The sequence below is a fragment of the Ranitomeya variabilis genome, chromosome 1 (genome assembly GCF_051348905.1).
Source record: "Ranitomeya variabilis isolate aRanVar5 chromosome 1, aRanVar5.hap1, whole genome shotgun sequence".
NCBI lineage: Eukaryota > Metazoa > Chordata > Amphibia > Anura > Dendrobatidae > Ranitomeya > Ranitomeya variabilis.
In genome coordinates, this window is record NC_135232.1 from 224,233,629 (window position 1) to 224,252,912 (window position 19,284).

General features: G+C 43.7%; 1 protein-coding gene across 1 annotated transcript; it reads right to left on the reverse strand.

Moving 5' to 3' along the window:
* Positions 1-1,587: 1,587 nt before the first annotated feature.
* Positions 1,588-18,920, reverse strand: DIABLO (diablo IAP-binding mitochondrial protein). Its single transcript, XM_077293143.1, has 6 exons — positions 18,765-18,920; positions 17,427-17,541; positions 16,597-16,725; positions 9,205-9,315; positions 5,108-5,204; positions 1,588-1,874 (listed from the first exon to the last, which is right to left on the reverse strand). Exons 1-6 carry the CDS (start codon positions 18,812-18,814, stop codon positions 1,660-1,662), a joined length of 717 nt encoding a protein of 238 aa, XP_077149258.1. The 5' UTR covers positions 18,815-18,920; the 3' UTR covers positions 1,588-1,659.
* Between the last annotated feature and the right edge of the window lie 364 nt (positions 18,921-19,284).

Consider the following 19,284-nt stretch of genomic DNA (forward strand, 5'->3'; position numbering starts at 1 on the left):
TTGCATTTGTATTAACCTGCATGCACTTACTCAAAATCACAGGCTCCAACAGCCAGAATCTCTAAATGCTGTTAACTTTATGCAGTTTCCTGTAACCCTAAATACAGGCAAGAATTATGTGGACTGCTCAGTTCTGCCGCCTAGTGTTGATGAAGTATATTGCACTGTTTTTCATTGACGTATGATAAAATCACATATGTGCAGTATAAGGTTAAATCACAGCTCAAAGATGGAATGAAATACAATATAATTTTAATAAAATTATCAAAATCTCAAGCAGTTGGCATTCAGGTCACTTATGTTTTTATGAAACCAACAAAACTGCCAAAGTTATTGAAAACTCAAATCTTGAGAATAAATGCAAACCATGAGTTGAAGGACTACAAATGTTAAAGGGAACCTACCACCCCGTTTTTTAAAAATTAGATAAAAATAGTGTGAAATAGGGGCAGAGCTGGGCTTTACATTAGGGCCTTTTCGGTGCCTTTACACCCCCGTTAGGCTGCCCAAATACCTTTGTGAAGTGGCCGTTTTCTGCTGTCACTCAAGTGGGTCAGGTCGGATGGGCGTGGTCACAGCGCTGTTTGTCCCCCAGGATCCTGCTCATCATTACGTTGGTGGCGTAGTGGTGTGCGCATGTCCAGCAGGCGAATCCACTGCCCAGGAGATGAATAACGGCGCGGTCTTCGCTATTCAGCCGTTTACCGGTGGGCGCGGCCATCTTTCCTGTGGCCGCGCCTGCGCAGATGGAGCGCTCTGCTGCCCGGGGCTTCAGGAAAATGGCCGCGGGATTCCGCGCGTGCGCAGATGGAGATCGCGGCGGCCATTTTCCTGAAGCCCCGGGCAGCAGAGCACTCCATCTGCGCAGGCGCGGCCACAGGAAAGATGGCCGCGCCCACCGGTAAACGGCTGAATAGCGAAGACCGCGCCGTTATTCATCTCCTGGGCAGTGGATTCGCCTGCTGGACATGCGCACACCACTACGCCACCAACGTAATGATGAGCAGGATCCTGGGGGACAAACAGCGCTGTGACCACGCCCATCCGACCTGACCCACTTGAGTGACAGCAGAAAACGGCCACTTCACAAAGGTATTTGGGCAGCCTAACGGGGGTGTAAAGGCACCAAAAAGGCAGTAATGTAAAGCCCAGCTCTGCCCCTATTTCACACTATTTTTATCTAATTTTTAAAAAACGGGGTGGTAGGTTCCCTTTAAGTGCTTGTCAGCTCATAATTTCACAGAATCCAGTCTGTTAGGTAAGGTTGTTGTATGAGCGGACACAATGCTGTACCATACTGGTTAGCGCTGGTGCCCATTGTCTTCAGGACACCCACACTTTGTATTGGTTTGTGCCGTGGGTGAACAAAGCAAGTACAAAAGGCAAGGAAAATTGTTACAGTGTCACAATATTAATACTCTATAGAGATTATTAGAAAATATCATATTTATAGCTTCAGCACCAGGGCCCACAGCACATTACTCCAGGGACTGTTTCTATGTATATACCACAGCGCAGGGATTCTCCAAGGCAGATATTTTGATGATGTTTTGAGGCAGGGAATCCAGCAGAGGCTCGGCGCTCATGATTAGTAATAGCCCGTCAGTAGTACACATAGTAGTTTGCTTCTCTCTTACAATAGAACAAATAACACAAGATTCAATCTTCACGCAGGTAAGCTTCAGGGACTTCCTCAGTCGGACTGCCTCCATCGGGTGGATTAGGTTTGTCCTCTGTAATGGTCTTCAGAATTTCTTCTGATTGAGAAGCCGCCAGCAGTGACTCTGCTTTTACAGCAAGCTCCCGGGTCTCTTGTACTTGTATTTGCACCAACTGTATGTGATTTCTTACAGTTACAGAGACATGGTCTGCACCTGCACATAAGAAAAAGCTGTGAAAATACACGAGCCAAGAAATACCGTTCATACATTACTAATGGCTTAGGCTGAAGTCACACTGAAAGATAATCGTGAATGAGCATTCATAAAAACGCAGGTTTCATAATATGTTAACAGGCTTCCGATCACCCAATGAATGAGCAAACCACTCGATCATCAGGTGAACTGATCTTAAGTGCAGCGCAAACGAACATTGTTCCCAGTGGTGCATCGCCTTCCGAGAACCACATCAGCTTATGTGCACTGAGCCATCGACTACAGATCATTCAGTGCTCATCATTCACTTTGGTCTGCCTGAGTAAACAGACTAGTAAACGTCCGCCAATCAGTAAATGTTACCGATCTGCAGTCATATCATGCCGCCAATCAGTCCGTGTAAATGGATCCTTACCTAGCGGAATTGTATCACTGCATATGAGAGATGGCAGAAGAGCATAAAAGGTTCTTCTTGGCAAGAGGCAAGAATTATGTAAAATTTAGGGTTGTTAACTCTGTCCCTTCACACTTGATTTAGATAAATCTAGTAAATGATGATACACTGACCCGAGGGCCATGATCACAAATGGATCTTCTCTTTGGTGACCCAGCCACGTGAAGCCTTGTGGTACATGTTGTACATTCTATTTTGAGGCATGTATATGTTTGCATCAATTTTTTATTATCTTAAATTTAAAGGCTTAAATAATATATTTAACTTTGCTCATCTGTGACCTAAATGAAGGGAATATACTTAATGCATACACATGGGAACATGATTTTTTTTTTTTAAATAATTTTTACATTTTATTTAACCCCTTAGTGACCACCAATATACGGTAACTTAAAACTGACTCGAGATATACGTGAATAGCATTTCCCGACTAATGAAACTGCAGCAACACTATAGCAGACAACCTGCTGGGTCAGTTACGATTAGTGTTGGCACCGACCATGGCCGTTTAACCCCTTAGATGCTGCTGTCAATAGTGACTATGGCATCTAGATGGTTAACAGAGTGTGCCTCCTCTTTAACCCCATCAGCACCCTAAGGTCATGACTGTGTGTCATGTCATGACTGATGTTTACTTACCATGGCAATTCATGGCTAAATAACAGACTTAGAATTTGCCAGCTATAGACCTGTTCAGAAATTAGCAACATTTAGGTGGTAAAAACATTTCTTTCCTGTCATACCACTTTTCATTAATTCCTGAAAGGCACCTGAAGGGTTAACAACTATGTTGAGAGTGGGCCGTTTTTCTTAGATTCCATCACTTTTGAGGTTTTTCTAATTTATAGGTGTGCCAAAGTCACTTCAAAACTGAATAGGTTCCATAAAAACAAATTGTAAATTTTCTTGAAAAAAGAAAAATTACTGCTACACTTTTAAAGGGAACGTGTCACCTGAATTTGGCGGGACCGGTTTTCGGTCCGATGGGCGGTGTTTTCGGGTGTTTGATTCACCCTTTCCTTTCCCGCTGGCTGCATGCTGGCTGCAATATTGGCATGAAGTTAATTCGCTGTCCTCCGTAGTACACGCCTGCGCAAGGCAATCTTGCCTTGCGCAGTATGCTTTGCCCAACTGCGGGCAAAACCGAAAAGCATTAGTGCGCATGCACCGGCGCACTATGTCCCGGAACACAGCAAAATACTTCCGGGACATAGTGCGCCGGCGCATGCGCACTAATGCTTTTCGGCTTTGCCCGCAGATGGGCAAAGCATACTGCGCAAGGCAAGATTGCCTTGCGCAGGCGTGTACTACGGAGGACAGCGAATGAACTTCAAGCCAATATTGCGGCCAGCATGCAGCCAGCGGGTAAGGAAAGGGTGAATCAAACACCCGAAAACACCGCCCATCGGACCGAAAACCGGTCCCGCCAAATTCAGGTGACAGGTTCCCTTTATAGCTTCTAACATCCTAACAAAATAAAAGAACATTTTACAGATGGTGCTAATGTAAAGCAGACATGAGCAAAATGTTATTTTTTATTTTGTGTGGAAGAACTTTCTGGATTAAAGGGATAATCATTCAAAGTTTGAAAATTGCTAACATTTTTAGAGTTTATCAAATTTCTGATATTTTTTTTTATAAACAAACAGACCTAGATTTACCATGATCATAAAATATAACGTGTCATGAGAGAACAGTCACAAAATCACTGGGATATGTTGAAATATTTCAGAGTTATTACCACATAAAGTGGAACTGGTCAGATTTGAAAAATTAGGCCTGGTCACTGCGGCTAAGTTCACATTTGCGTTTGAGGGCTTTGCGGAGGGCTGCGTACGTCCTACGTTAAGCGCCGTCTACGTCCACATACTTATGCATACGTCCTGCGCACCTATCTTTAACATTGGGTACGCAGGACATGCGGATGTATGCAAATGCGTTGTTTTGACGTGCCCGCCGACCGCATGTCCTGCGTACCCAATGTTAAAGATGGGTACGCAGGACGCATGCATATGTATGCAGAAGTAGGTGGGGGTTTAACGGAGGACGTACGCAGCCCTCCGCAGAGCCCCTGAACGCAAATGTGAACCCGGCCTAAAAGGATAAAAAAAATTAAAAAAATTAAAAAAAATTGTCGCTTGTACTTATTTTTCACTTTATTCTCCCGTTTAGATAGTTAACTTTCCTTTTTCAACAATGACGTGCTTAAATTCTTATGCATGAAATCTTATTACTGTACGTGAGCGGAGAAATGTGCACAGGCACAGATTAGGTGATAATCAGGCACAGAAATGACACCTCCCCTTTATTACACCCATGTCAGTCCAAGCAATTAAGCCATTATTCACTTTTACAAACTGCGATAAATAGATCCTTCATGTACCAACCACGGACTTGCTAACAAATGTGTTATGAACACATTATATGAATATATTACTAATATGGCCTTCCTCATATTGCACAGCTCTTCTGTCCATAGAATGCCCTCCAGTGGATGAGCAGGTGACCAGACCTCTCCATTCGTCTCATCCAAATGAAAAGCTCTCCATACAGGACAGATGTTTTACAATTGGAGGAGGCTGACGGACAGGTCTGCTCCTCCACCTGCAGTCACTATATGGAGCAGAGAGCCTGCAGTCTGTGGGGAAGGCTGCAGTAACCAGTGGAATGGAAGAAGATCCTGTAATACAAAATCATGTCCCCAGCACATTTACGAAAATAACAATAAAAGGGACAACTATAACTGAGCTTTTCTTGTTAATGTGCATTGAACACTCACCAGCCTGGTAGGCAGCTTCGGCTGCCAGCTCTGACAGACTGACAGCACGTGACCAGCTGGCCTCATACTTCTGGTATTCTTCGCGCAGCTTTTTCATCTTCACATGTAAGGAAACATTGAAATCACAAGTCTAGCCAGCTTAACATTGATACGCAATTTAAATACAATGTAAAAATAGAGGCTTATGGGAAAATATAAAAAGGAAGATGGTTTTTAGTACTTGATCATTTTCCAGTTCCAATTACCAGCTGCAAGATTTAAAGGGAACCTATCACCCCGTTTTTTAAAGATTAGATAAAAATAGTGTGAAATAGGGGCAGAGCTGGGCTTTACATTACTGCCTTTTTGGTGCCTTTACACCCCCGTTAGGCTGCCGAAATACCTTTGTGAAGTGGCCGTTTTGTCCTGTCACTCAAGTTGGTCAGGTCGGATGGGCATGGTCTCCCCCAGATCAGGCTCATCATTACGTTGGTGGCGTAGTGGTGTGCGCATGTCCAAGGTCCCGAATCCTGCACAGGGGTGTGAAAATAGCAGCGATGTCCGTTATTCCATTGGTGGTCGGTGGGCGCGGCCATCTTGCTTTGGCCGCGCGTGCGCAGAAGTGGCGCTCTGCTGGCCGCGGCTTCAGGAAAATGGCCGCGGGCATCCGCGCGTGCGAAGATGGCTATCGCGGCGGCCATTTTCGTGAAGCAGAGTTCGCATCTCGGCTTCACGAAAATGGCCGCCGCGATAGCCATCTGCGCACGCGCGGATGCCCGCGGCCATTTTCCTGAAGCCGCGGCCAGCAGAGCGCCGCTTCTGCGAACGCGCGGCCAAAGCAAGATGGCCGCGCCCACCGACCACCAATGGAATAACGGACATCGCTGCTATTTTCACTCCCCTGTGCAGGATTCGGGACCTTGGACATGCGCACACCACTACGCCACCAACGTAATGATGAGCCTGATCTGGGGGAGAAACAGCGCTGTGACCACGCCCATCCGACCTGACCAACTTGAGTGACAGGACAAAACGGCCACTTCACAAAGGTATTTCGGCAGCCTAACGGTGGTGTAAAGGCACCAAAAAGGCAGTAATGTAAAGCCCAGCTCTGCCCCTATTTCACACTATTTTTATCTAATCTTTAAAAAACGGGGTGATAACCCCTTTAAAGGGAACCTGTCTGGGGCTTTAACAATGACCAATGTCTGATCGGTGGGGGTGCAACATTCAGCACTCATGCTGATGAGCTGGTCCCGTTGTCCGCAGTGGTGCACAGCACAGCTCCGTCAGTTGCACAGTGGCTGCAGATGTACTTCATATCCGAGGGGTGGATCTGCCGCACTCGTCCACTTCTGTGGACACAGTTTTGATGTGCAGCTCCACAACTGAGCACTCCTGACTCTGGCCGCCATCGGGAACAGTTGATCAGCGGCAGTGCCTGGTGTTGAACGACTACCAACCAGATATTAATGACATATCCAAAAAAGAGGACATCAATGCTAAAATCCCAGATAACCTTTTTAAGAAATATTGTCCTACTTTTGAATCTCACCTACATGCGTACAGTCCGCCTCACCAGCAGCAGCCCTCCACATGTGTGTATTAGGCTAAGTTCACATTAGCGCATCTGTGCGCAGCGTACCATCTGCATGCGCAAACGCATGCTTACGCTGCATTTTTTATCCGCATCAGCTTACACATGATGCAAAAAAAAAACGCTACATGTACATGCGTTTTTTGCCTGTGTTTGTGTTGTTTATGCGCATGCATTCGATATTTCCAGGAGAGCGTGTCTCAATGGGCGTGTTCCTGGACATGTGCAGTCCGAAGTACGCAAGCACATCGAACGCATGCATACACATGTCCTTGGGTACCAATGCGTTCCCACAGACAGTAATGTATTGTTTTGACGCACTCATCTGCATGCGTACAGTACAGAACAAAAGTTTGGACACACCTTCTCATTTAAAGATTTTTCTGTATTTTCATGACTATGAAAATTGTACATTCACACTGAAGGCATCAAAACTATGAATTAACACATGTGGAATTATATACTTAAAGTGTGAAACAACTGAAATTATGTCTTATATTCTAAGTTCTTCAAAGTAGCCACCTTTTGCTTTGATGACTGCTTTGCACACTCTTGGCATTCTCTTGATGAGCTTCATGAGGTAGTCACCAGGAATGGTCTTCCAACAATCTTGAAGGAGTTCCCAGAGATGCTTAGCACTTCTTGGCCCTTTTGCCTTCACTCTGGGGTCCAGCTCACCCCAAACCCTCTCGATTGGGTTCAGGTCTGGTGACTGTGGAGGCCAGGTCATCTGGCGTAGCACCCCATCACTCTCCTTCTTGATCAAATAGCCCTTACACCGCCTGGAGGTGTGTTTTGGGTCATTGTCCTGTTGAAAAATAAATGATGGTCCAACTAAACGCAAACCGGATGGAATAGTATGCCGCTGCAAGATGCTGTGGTAGCCATGCTGGTTCAGTATGCCTTCAATTTTGAATAAATCCCCAACAGTGTCACCAGCAAAGCACCCCCACACCATCACATCTCCTCCTCAATGCTTCACGGTGGGAACCAGGCATGTAGAGTCCATCCGTTCACCTTTTCTGCGTCGCACAAAGACACGGTGGTTGGAACCAAAGATCTCAAATTTGGACTCATCAGACCAAAGCACAGATTTCCACTGGTCTAATGTCCATTCCTTGTGTTCTTTAGCCCAAACAAGTCTCTTCTGCTTGTTGCCTGTCCTTAGCAGTGGTTTCCTAGCAGCTATTTTACCATGAAGGCCTGCTGCACAAAGTCTCCTCTTAACAGTTGTTGTAGAGATGTGTCTGCTGCTAGAACTTTGTATGAAAACCAAAAAAACAACAACTAGGCCCAAGAGCTATATAAATATAATGTAGACTTTATTGTAAACAAATTAAAAACAGCATAAAAATATTAAGTGGCATGATGACATATAGAAAAGATAAGACAACATCCTAGTGCCGCAAACAGGTCTTGATTAGCTGGGCAGTATTAAGTATTGCATTTTTCTGTATTTTTCTACACACATCTTCGATGTGTATTTAATTATTGTTCACATTTTGTGTATACTCTGCCTGAGGTTATTATCTTATTGCTATACCCTGTTTCCTATTTGCGGAACTAGGATGTTGTCTTATCTTTTCTATATTGTGTCATCATGCCACTTAATATTTTTATGCGGTTTTTAATTTGTGTACAATAAAGTTTACATTATATTTATATAGCTCTTGGGCCTACTTGTTTTTTTTGGTTTTCACATATACATATATGGCCGAACGTTTGTATTACTTGAGTAATAATGGCCACCTGTTTTTCTTTACTTAGCTGCTTTTTTCTTGCCATAATACAAATTCTAAGTCTATTCAGTAGGACTATCAGCTGTGTATCCACCAGACTTCTGCACAACACAACTGATGGTCCCAACTCCATTTATAAGGCAAGAAATCCCACTTATTAAACCTGACAGGGCACACCTGTGAAGTGAAAACCATTCCCGGTGACTACCTCTTGAAGCTCATCAAGAGAATGCCAAGAGTGTGCAAAGCAGTCATCAAAGCAAAAGGTGGCTACTTTGAAGAACCTAGGATATAAGACATAACAAAAAAGTGTGAAACAACTGAAATTAAGTATATAATTCCACATGTGTTAATTCATAGTTTTGATGCCTTCAGTGTGAATGTACAATTTTCATAGTCATGAAAATACAGAAAAATCTTTAAATGAGAAGGTGTGTCCAAACTTTTGGTCTGTTCTGTATGTCTGCGCATAATTTATGCCTCAAAAAATGCAACATGTTGCGTTCGCCGCACACCGCGAAACGACGCATGCGTACCCATCCGCACGCATCCGCATGTGAACTGATGCAAACGCATGTCCCTGCGTACACAATGTTAAATATATAAACGCAAGACGCATGTGGATCGGTACGCAGGTATACACTGCACACACATATGTGAACCCGGACTTACACCCAGTGCATTCAGGCACTTCAACCCAGATTATTCAGGACTGACTGGATCTCCAAGGAAAAGTTGTCAAAATATCTAGCTATAACATGACAGCCTTCACACCAACTTACTTGCACACGTGCCCCAATGATCACCTGACATATTGCACTGTCTTCACTTGAGCTAATCTTGTCAAGAAGGGAAGTATATTTTTTCTGTAGGGATAGAAGGGTGTACACGGCCTATATACAAAAAGAAAAATGTTATTGTCATATGGTGTACAGGCCAATTAATTCTCTGAAGGAAATACAAATCTCCTGTGATTACACAAACTACGGCCTTGATGTCCTTACCTTATAATATGAATTAGGAAATAAGGGAAAGTTCACCCACATTAAATCCACACCATTTTGAAGTCATTCTGTTGCGGCAAATCTATGTCATTTTCTGCAGTTTTCCTGTGAATTTTGTTGTGGATATGCAGCATAGCCACGAAAGGCACAGCACTAATGTTTTATACCTACGGATTTTGATCTTACGATGCATGCCAATGGAAGATTTCCACAGGCAATTTGCAAAAAAAAAATTACATACCTGAAAAAACTTGTTGCCAAACCTAAAATTTGAAAAAAAGGACCACTCAAAACGAATATTAGTGGAATCCTAGAAACAACCAAAAAAACCAAAAAACAAGGATCCCTAAAATATAACCTTTATTGATTATAAAAGCTAAAAACAGTTTGCTCCAATATGAGAGACAATAATATTAGAGAAAATACTCAAAAAATATCTTACCCTATCAGGTGTCCTATTTCTACTCCCTACCTGACAGCGGAGGTTGGCACCCTAAGTTTCTGCGGTAGGCGCCCCTACTCCTCGACGACTGGCCCTAATAGCCCTAATTACACCCTATATTCCCTGATTTAGACCTACTAATTACCAGAAATAATGAAACAATTATAAAAAATCAAAAAAATGCACAAAATAAGAATAGAAAAAAGCAAAAAAATAAACTCAGCAAAAAAACCCACAATTGTTATTTAGTATTAGACAAAAAGGTCCCTAATAGGGCGTAACAAATCACGATTATTGGATAACAATATCAATGTCTCGTTTATCCAACAAATATACAAGCGGGCCACTTCATCCCACATTACTATATATAGTCATGTCTATCCAGAGTTTTTCAACAGTCAAAAGACACCAAAAAATGTGGTGTCCTTAATAGGACTACAGCCCACATAAACAAAGACATCCCCACAGGGGACCACCAGAGCAGGTTAAACAGTCAAAGAAATAATAACACCCCATAGTATGATACTAAAAAGTACGCTTCTACTCATCTGCATCCCAGAAGCGTTGTGGGTCATGAAATCATACAGCTCCGCTAGTCTTCTGCCGGGATATCCTCCCTAAATTGCCCGACGCGTTTCCCCCCCGTGGGAATCCTGGGGGTTCATCAGGGGACATGGAACAATGCCACAAAAAGGATAGAGATGCAAGACAGATGCAGAAATCTTCCCAAAATAGTGATCCGTATGTCATCCGTAGGCAGGGTGTGGCAGCGTATTTTGCGCATGGCATCCTCCGTATGTAATCCGTATGGCATCCGTACTGCGATATTTTCTCGCAGGCTTGCAAAACCGACATCTAATGGATTTATGGGCTCAAATGTTCGGTAAGCTATATATATTTATATATATTTAATTCAGCGCGATATAGCAGAAAAGCCGGTAATTCAATTGCCGGCTTTTCATTTCTCCTTCACAAACCCGACAGGATATGAGACATGGTTTACATACAGTAAACCATCTCGTATCCCTTTTTTTTTGCATATTCCACACTACTAATGTTAGTAGTGTGTATGTGCAAAATTTGGGCGCTGTAGCTGGTAAAATAAAGGGTTAAATGGCGGAAAAAATTGGCGTGGGCTCCCGCGCAATTTTCTACGCCAGAGTGGTAAAGCCAGTGACTGAGGGCACATATTAATAGCCTAGAGAGGGTCCATGGTTCTTGGCCCCCCCTGGCTACAAACATCTGCCCCCAGCCACCCCAGAAAAGGCACATCTGGAAGATGCGCCTATTCTGGCACTTGGCCACTCTCTTCCCACTCCCGTGTAGCGGTGGGATATGGGTAAATGAAGGGTTAATGTCACCTTGCTATTGTAAGGTGACATTAAGCCAGATTAATAATGGAGAGGAGTCAATTCTGACACCTATCCATTATTAATACAATAGTATGAAATGGTTAAGAAAACACACACACATTATTACAAAGTATTTTAACCCCTTCACCCCCGGAGCTTTTTCCGTTTTTTCGTTTTCGGTTTTTGCTCCCCTCCTTCCTAGAGCCATAACTTTTTTATTTTTCTGTCAATATGGCCATGTGAGGGCTTATTTTTTGCGGGACGAGATGTACTTTTGAACGATACCATTGATTTTACCATGCCGTGTAACAGAAAACGGGAAAAAAATTCCAAGTGTGATGAAATTGCAAAAAAAGTGCAATCTCACACTTGTTTTTTGTTTGGCTTTTTTACTAGATTCATCAAATGCTAAAACTGACCTGCCATTATGATTCTCCAGGTCATTACGAGTTCATAGACACCTAACATGTCTAGGTTATTTTTTATCTAAGTGGTGAAAAAAAATTCCAAAGTCTGCTAAAAAAAAAAAAAAAATTGCGCGATTTTCCGATACCCGTAGCGTCTCCAATTTTCGTGATCTGGGGTCGGGTGAGGGCTTATTTTTTGCATGCCAAGCTGGCGTTTTTAATGATACCATTTTGGTGCAGATACATTTTTTTGATCGCCCATTATTACATTTTAATGCAATGTCGCGGCGACCAAAAAAACGTAATTTTGGCGTTTTGATTTTTTTTCTCATTACGCCATTTAGCGATCAGGTTAATCCTTTGTTTTTATTGATAGATCGTGCGATTCTGAACGCGGCAATACCAAATATGTGTAGGTTTGATTTTTTTTTATGGTTTTATTTTGATTGGGGCGAAAGGGGGGTGATTTGAACTTTTATATTTTTTTTATATTTTTAAACACTTTTTTTTTTTAATTTTGGCATGCTTCAATAGCCTCCATAGGAGGCTAGAAGCATGCACTACACGATCGCCTCTGCTACATAGAGGTGAAGCACAGATCACCTCTATGTAGCAGAAATGCAGGGTTGCTTTGAACGCCGACCACAGGGTGGCGCTCAAAGCAATCGGCCATCAACAACCATAGAGGTCTCAATGAGACCTCTGGTTGTTATGGCAATGCACCGCTGACCCCCGATTATGTGACGGGGGTCAGCGGTGCGAGCACTTCCAGCCGTGCGGCTGGGAGCGCTAGTTAAATGCCGCTGTCAGCGCTTGACGGCGGCATTTAACTAGTTAATGGGCGCGGGCGGATCGCGATTCCGCTCGCGCTCATTGCGCGCACATGTCAGCTGTACAAAACAGCTGACATGTCGCGGCTTTGAGGTGGGTTCACCGCCGGAGCCCACCTCAAAGCGGGGGATCTGCCAGCTGACGTACTATTCCGTCAGCTGGCAGAAAGGGGTTAATGAAATAAAGACATGTTGTTGTAATATTTTATTAGACTCTTAATCCACCTGAAGACCCTTGTCACCTGAAACAAAGTAAAAAGAAACCAAACAACAATATTCCATACCCTCCGTCGTTCTGTCCCACGTTGTAAATCCATCTGAATGGGTTAACTAATTTCACAATGCCGCCCCTGCCTGTAAAAACCCGGGGAATGAATGGATTGCAGGGGAATGACCTGTAGTTACCTTGAGTTGCGGAGATGCGCCCTCTGCTGTCACACATATATATATATATGGACATTTATTCTACCTATTCTATTCTGTCAGTGTGATTTTACTGTACACCACACTGAATTGCCGGCTTTTCTCTCTAACACCGCTGCGTATTTCTCGCAAGTCACACTGCTGGTCCGTGTGTAATCCGTATTTTTCTCGCCCCCATAGACCTTCATTGGCGATTTTTTTTTTGCGCAATACGGTGACAAACGCAGCATGCTGTGATTTTCTACGGCCGTAGAAGACCGTATAATACGGATCCGTAAAATACGGCTGATGGGAGCTGGGCCATAGAGAATAATTGGGCCGTGTGTTATGCGCATTTTACGGACGTATTTTCTGCGCTCATACGTCCGTAAAACTCGCTAGTGTGACGCCGGCCTTAGCTCTGCTTCAGTCTAAATCTAAAAAGCTCCGATTGCGTCAGAACCTGCTGACAAATTGTAGCCAGTTTGAGTATAGTAAGGGGAGATTAAAGTATATTTACAGCCACATTATTTAAAAAACTATAGACTAATATCCATATTACTGTTCTCAGTTTACACTTGTACACTTGTGTTTTTAAAACTACTCACTATGACACAGACACTGCACCCAAGTGCTCCTCCTTTCTTCTGGGCCCACTATGGCACAGATTAAAGGATGTGGCTTGTTAATTCATCCTTAATAAGTAGAGGTGAGCGAATTTGGTCCCTGCTTATTCGGCAAGCTATAGCACTTGCCAAGTAAGCTGCAGAGGGGCTGATCAGCTGTCCGGTGCCTAAGCTGCATGCGTCGCGGCTGTGTCACTGTCACAGCACATGCATGGAGAGCCTGTGTGTTGGGCTCTCCATCCATGTGTCGTGACTGTCACACAGCTGCAACACATGCAGCTGCGGCGCCGGACAGCTGATGCGCTCCGTGTATTCGGGTTCCCTCTGAAGCTTATTCAGCAAGCGCTACAGCTTGCCGAATAAGCAGGGACCCGATCAAATTCGCTCAACTCTACTTACTAAGGATTCCTTATATAAGCTAGCCCCGAGAGGCTCCTATCCTGCAGCCTTTTTACTGTCATGGCTTGTCCTGCACTGCCTTTTCACTCCCTGCATGCTCCTCCACAGCTTGTATGTAGCATTTCATCGCTACCTTCTGAGCTACTTTACAGGTTACATAAAAGCTGCGAGGGTGCAGGCAGGAATAGTGAACAGGCCATAGCAATACAAAGAAACAAGTACACACTGGAGTTGGGGCTTGGTTAGGGAGCTAGCTTGCATGGAAGCAAGCCAAGTCCCTTTATCTGTGATTGCACAGAAGGAGGCTTTTGTCAGGGGGCTGTCTTGCAAAAGGATCAACATGCAAGCTACAGTCCTTGATCTGTGCCAGTGTCACAAAAGGAAAGGGACGTTCTCAGGAGCAGCATCACAAGCAACTACAAAACCACATGAAGTGTCAACTGATACCATGTGGATGTAAATACTATTAATTGGGTGCAAAAAAAACAAAACAAAGAAATTCAATTTTTGACTTGCATTCACTGTATAACATGCTAAAGGGTAAATGTCATTTTAATTTGTATTTCATAAATCAATAGTACATTTGAAAATAAGCAATTTTGTAATATTTCTTATCAAATAAACCTGCTGCTTTTTCCTCCAGGACTGATTATTCATTTTCAAAATTCCTGGGTAAAATCTGTTTAGTGAGGAGAGCTTTTTACATTACAGAGATATGTCAGGTCCCCATGTATGATGCAGACTTCTGAGCCGAGCCCACATCATATGCGTCAGATGCCAGCTGTTATAGATGGCTGGAATTTGCCTGCAACTACAATCATAGTAGTTTAACCACTTAAATGCCAGTATCAATCTCAGACTGCAGCACTTAAATGGAACAATCGCCATTGAGCACGGTGAACAGCTTCCACTGGCTTCACAAGACACGATTGTGGGTAAACGATGGTTTGTCATGGTAGCAATGGGCTTGTTAATGACCCTCGTCAAGGCCATTCGGGTCCTCCTATGAAGCACAGCCTGTGCGAGGATGCCTTTTTAAATATATACTCCAATACTGTGCTATTTCACAGGTTGAAGTCCCCTCACACATAGTAAAAATTGAAATAACCCCCCCTTTTCTCCCATTAGAATTAAATGTAAAAAAACCCACAAATGTACAAAAGAAGCATGTTTGCTATCATCGGGTCTGTAAAAGTACGATCAATTGCTACAATCATACTGGCCTGACCTGTAGAATCAAGCTACCAGATCATTTTCTCCGAACAATGAACACCATAAAAAAAACAGTTGGGTAATTGCGGGGGGGGGGGGGGGGGAAGAGGGTTTGTGTGCATTTTATATCATTTGGAATTTTTTATTCATGCTTTTCGTAAAATGGATGTTGTGTTTCAAAAAGACAACTTGTCCCACAAAAATCAAGCCCTCAAATGGCTATGTGGAAGGTAAAATAAAAAAACAAGTGTAAAAATAGAAAAAGAGTTCCATATCAGGAAGGGGTTAACAATTTTTGAAAACTTCTTTTTTCATTTTTTCACTGATGTCCATTGGAGCACTGCTTCCAGTCTATTTTTAACCCTAGAACGCATACCCATAGAAATCTACACATTCACGCACCTGGGGCCTTTTAGGCCTGTGTGCAAATAACACGGAATAACTCAAATAAAAATACTTTTCAAAATGTATTTTACAATTGCAAGGTAAGGATGCATTCCAACTAGCGCTGGGGTCCGCCAGGAGGGGATCCGTAATGGATCTGACCTCCTGGTGACCCCAGCTAAGGCTGGCGGAATCCCGCCATTCCGGCAGCCTTAGCTGGAGTTACCAGGAGGTCAGATCCATTATGGATCCCCTTCTGGCGAACCCCAGCGCTACTGGGAACATAGCCTAAGATGTGTATATTTCAAAACATAATTATGTGCATAAAACAACAAAAAAGTAAGTAAACGGGCACGCCAAATATAGGCATTCTATATGCAATTTTTTTATGAAAACATTTTTTGGTTGTAGCAAACTTGGTGCAGGAATATTTATTTGTAACTTTACATATTCCCCCGACAATTCTCGCATATTATTTATTCGGCTGAATGTTCCTTGCATACATTTTGTCCGCAAGTAGAACAGAAACGCTCCGATTTTCTTTCCTTCTTTGCTGGACAAATATAGCAGCGCTTTCTTTTTTTTTTTCTCTTTGCTCTGGATGTTCCAGAAAGCGTATTCCACATCGGATCATTGCCTCCGTAATTTGCCTTGATAAGCAAATCTGTGTATCACATGTAAACCTAGTACAGGCCTAAAAGGCCCCAGGTGCGTGAATATGGGGTAATCCCAAAAAAAGGTTGTTATACCGAAATGTCTGTAACATAAAAACATATGAGTAACTGGAAATTACTAACAACTATATACCTGAGGATTACCTAGATTTTCAAAATTCTAACTAAAGTACTTTTACTGAAAATAGAAAACAAGTAACCTGGCAGGCCTGCGAGGCCCCAGGTATGCGTTCTAGGGTTAATACATTTGGAGGTTTCTTGGCAGGTTGCTTGCAAAAGTATTGCACCCACAACCCTAGGACGGTGCTGCCATTTGTCCTTCTTATTACATACCATGTAGATACATGAACATAGTAAAACGGCATCAAATTAAAAAGTTAAAATTTGGGAAAAAATACATAAACTGAACTGGCAGAGGTAACATTATTTGCTGTTTTCTTACCGTAGTGTATTCTGTGATGGATTCAAGAAGAGCATATGTCGTTTGGGACAGGAGGGTCTGCGTACTGTCTGCTACCAGAGATGCCGCCCTTTTTATCAGCGACTCGTTTGATAGTGCCGGCTCTGATCTCTTCAGGAATATGAAGGAAGGAAGCACAACCAGCCTCTTATTAGAAATCATTAGCTGTCAGTCAGAAATTACAATTAAAAAGTAACTATCACATTACAGTTCTTCACACAACAAGAACGCAACAAGCACTTTTAGGGTGACCATCTGATTGTGACACATGAATAATATTTAGAGGGCTAGTCTGGACAAAACAAAACCCTATTCAGGGGACTGAATGTGTGAAAAATAATAAACTTCAGAATACTCAGCTACCAACACTCATCTGATTGTGTGCAGGCGGCTCCAGGATCGGAGCACGGACAGGAAACAGAGGTGTCACTGCCGGACTTCTGTGGTCTGTGATTGGCTGGAGGAGTCAAGTTACTTTGATCAGCCAATCAAAAGCCCAGCTAATTAAACAGTGAGGTTTTCTTTTCCTGTCCTAAACTGTCCTATGTGGGATCCACATGGGTGTCAGTAGGGGAGTATAATGGAGTTTATATATTTTACATATCCAGTCCACAGGGTAAGGTTTTATTCTGACCGTTAAATCCCTTTAAGCCCTGTAGAATGCTTATATTACAGATTCACAAGGCTATAAATAAGATATTGGAAATCCATCCCGTGTGCATGTACGGAAATCTACCCAGACTGTCAACTAGTTTAGTTCAGTGATTAAATTCTACAATCAAATTTCATTAAAAAAAAAAAAGCCACATTACCTGTCCCACTGGAATAGCACAGAGGCTGGTTCCCAATCCCACCGACAGCACTTGACGCCATGACCCTTTAAAGATGTTACAAACGTGTCTTCTGTACAAGTTGGGATTAGACTGCCTGCCAACAAGAAACTTCTGATTATTAGTGGCCGTATGCCCCACTTATAATGTAGTCACTATAGTGGCACTACAATCCCCAGCACCCTTCATCTAGTGCCGCAGGGGATTCAGTGGCAACACTAATGCCACGATTAACTGGGGTGATTTATACAAACTGGCCTTCTTCCTTAGAGCAACCAATCAGAGGTCAGCTATCTAAAAGGGGTTGTCCAATATTAAAAAAAAAAAAATGAAGAAAATTGTTATCTTTAGAACAACGTATTCCTAAGACAAGCAGATGGCCACCTGTTTTCACCCCCATGGATCCAGCACAGGCCGCTCTGCTGGTTGGATGCAATTATTGCACCGTCCATATGGCATAGAACCGCTGAAGCTTGTGATTGTCTGCAGCAGTCATGTGACAAACAGTGCGTCAGAGGAGTTTGACTGTTGACGCACTGTAGTCAGTCACTGGCCGCAGCGGTCCTGTGACATCCAGAAGGGACAGTCATTGCTTCCACAGGCGGTGCAGACCACCGCAGCAGCCTGTACTCAGGCAGGGGAGTCCCAATACATAAACTGCTTCAATTGCAAATTAACGGAATGAAGTATATAACATAAAATCATAACTTTGCAATGTTTGGAGAATAATAATAATAATAATAATAATAATAAAGAAGAGTTATTCTTTAAAGGGAACCTGTCATTAGATTCATGCTCTGAACCCCGGCAGCCTGAATCAGAGCCTGAAACACTTCAGAGGAAATCCAGTGTAAAGATCTGAGCCGCTGACTACAGGGAGAGACACCACTAGTCCGGCGAGGACCAAAATGGGATCTGCTGTTTTTTCTGAAACGCCGACAAGTCATAGTAGAACACACCGGTCTGCAATCAGTCAGGATCTGACTCCTGCTGGCTGATGTTCAGTGAGCAGTAATCTAATGACACGTTCCCTTTAATGGTGGACACCCCCTTTAAGCAGATCTGGAAATATGACAGCTGGGCTGTGAGCGATGTGTGACTATGGCCGCCTTCATGTTTACACTGTAGAAGTCGGTCACTCTGAGGAGACGCTTTACAGCTCCACAAGAAGCTCCTTCACAACAGACAGAAAGCAGGACGCGCACACAATGAGCGGGGTCTGGGGCTGACACACAGTAACGCACGCTCAGCTCTGTCACAAGGATTGAGCACGGTACACTGTACACGGCAGAGAACATGGCGGTCACCGGCTGCACGTACCTGAGGAGACAGGAGAAACTCCACAAGACTCTTCTACTGAATGACGCCATCTTACGGGAGGCAACAGGAAGTATGAGTAACTTCCGTCCAGGAAGGAACGTGTCACCGCAGGAAGTGAGGGAAGGACATAGAGAGCGGAGGACCGGAAGTCGCTTGTGTTCAGTACAGTATGGGCGGAGATATTTAGGCTGACCTGTGGGTACCTGACTAATCAGTGACTGATATTACATCCTGTCTTCCGTGCGTCGCCTGACTAACAGGACAGCCTGACCTCCGTGTGCCGCCTGACTAACAGGACAGCCTGACCTCCGTGTGCCGCCTGACTGTCAGGACAGCCTGACCTCCGTGTGCTGTCTGACGGGACAGCCTGACATCCGTGACACCTGACAGGACAGCCTCACCTCCGTGTGTCACCTTACAGGACAGCCTGACCTCCGTGCGCCGCCTGACTGGCAGGACAGCCTGACGTCAATGTGCTGCCTGACAGGACAGCCTGACCTCCGTGACACCTGACTGACAG

Bases quoted from the DNA above. Each gene is read 5' to 3' on its own strand.
- DIABLO (XM_077293143.1), bottom strand. From the start codon at position 18,814: ATGGCGTCATTCAGTAGAAGAGTCTTGTGGAGTTTCTCCTGTCTCCTC. The intron at 16,726-17,426 runs GTAATGTGGCTT...ATATTCCTGAAG, and splicing joins GTGCTATTCCAGTGGGACAG to AGATCAGAGCCGGCACTATC. The intron at 9,316-16,596 runs GTAAGAAAACAG...TTTTGTATATAG, and splicing joins CCATCACAGAATACACTACG to GCCGTGTACACCCTTCTATC.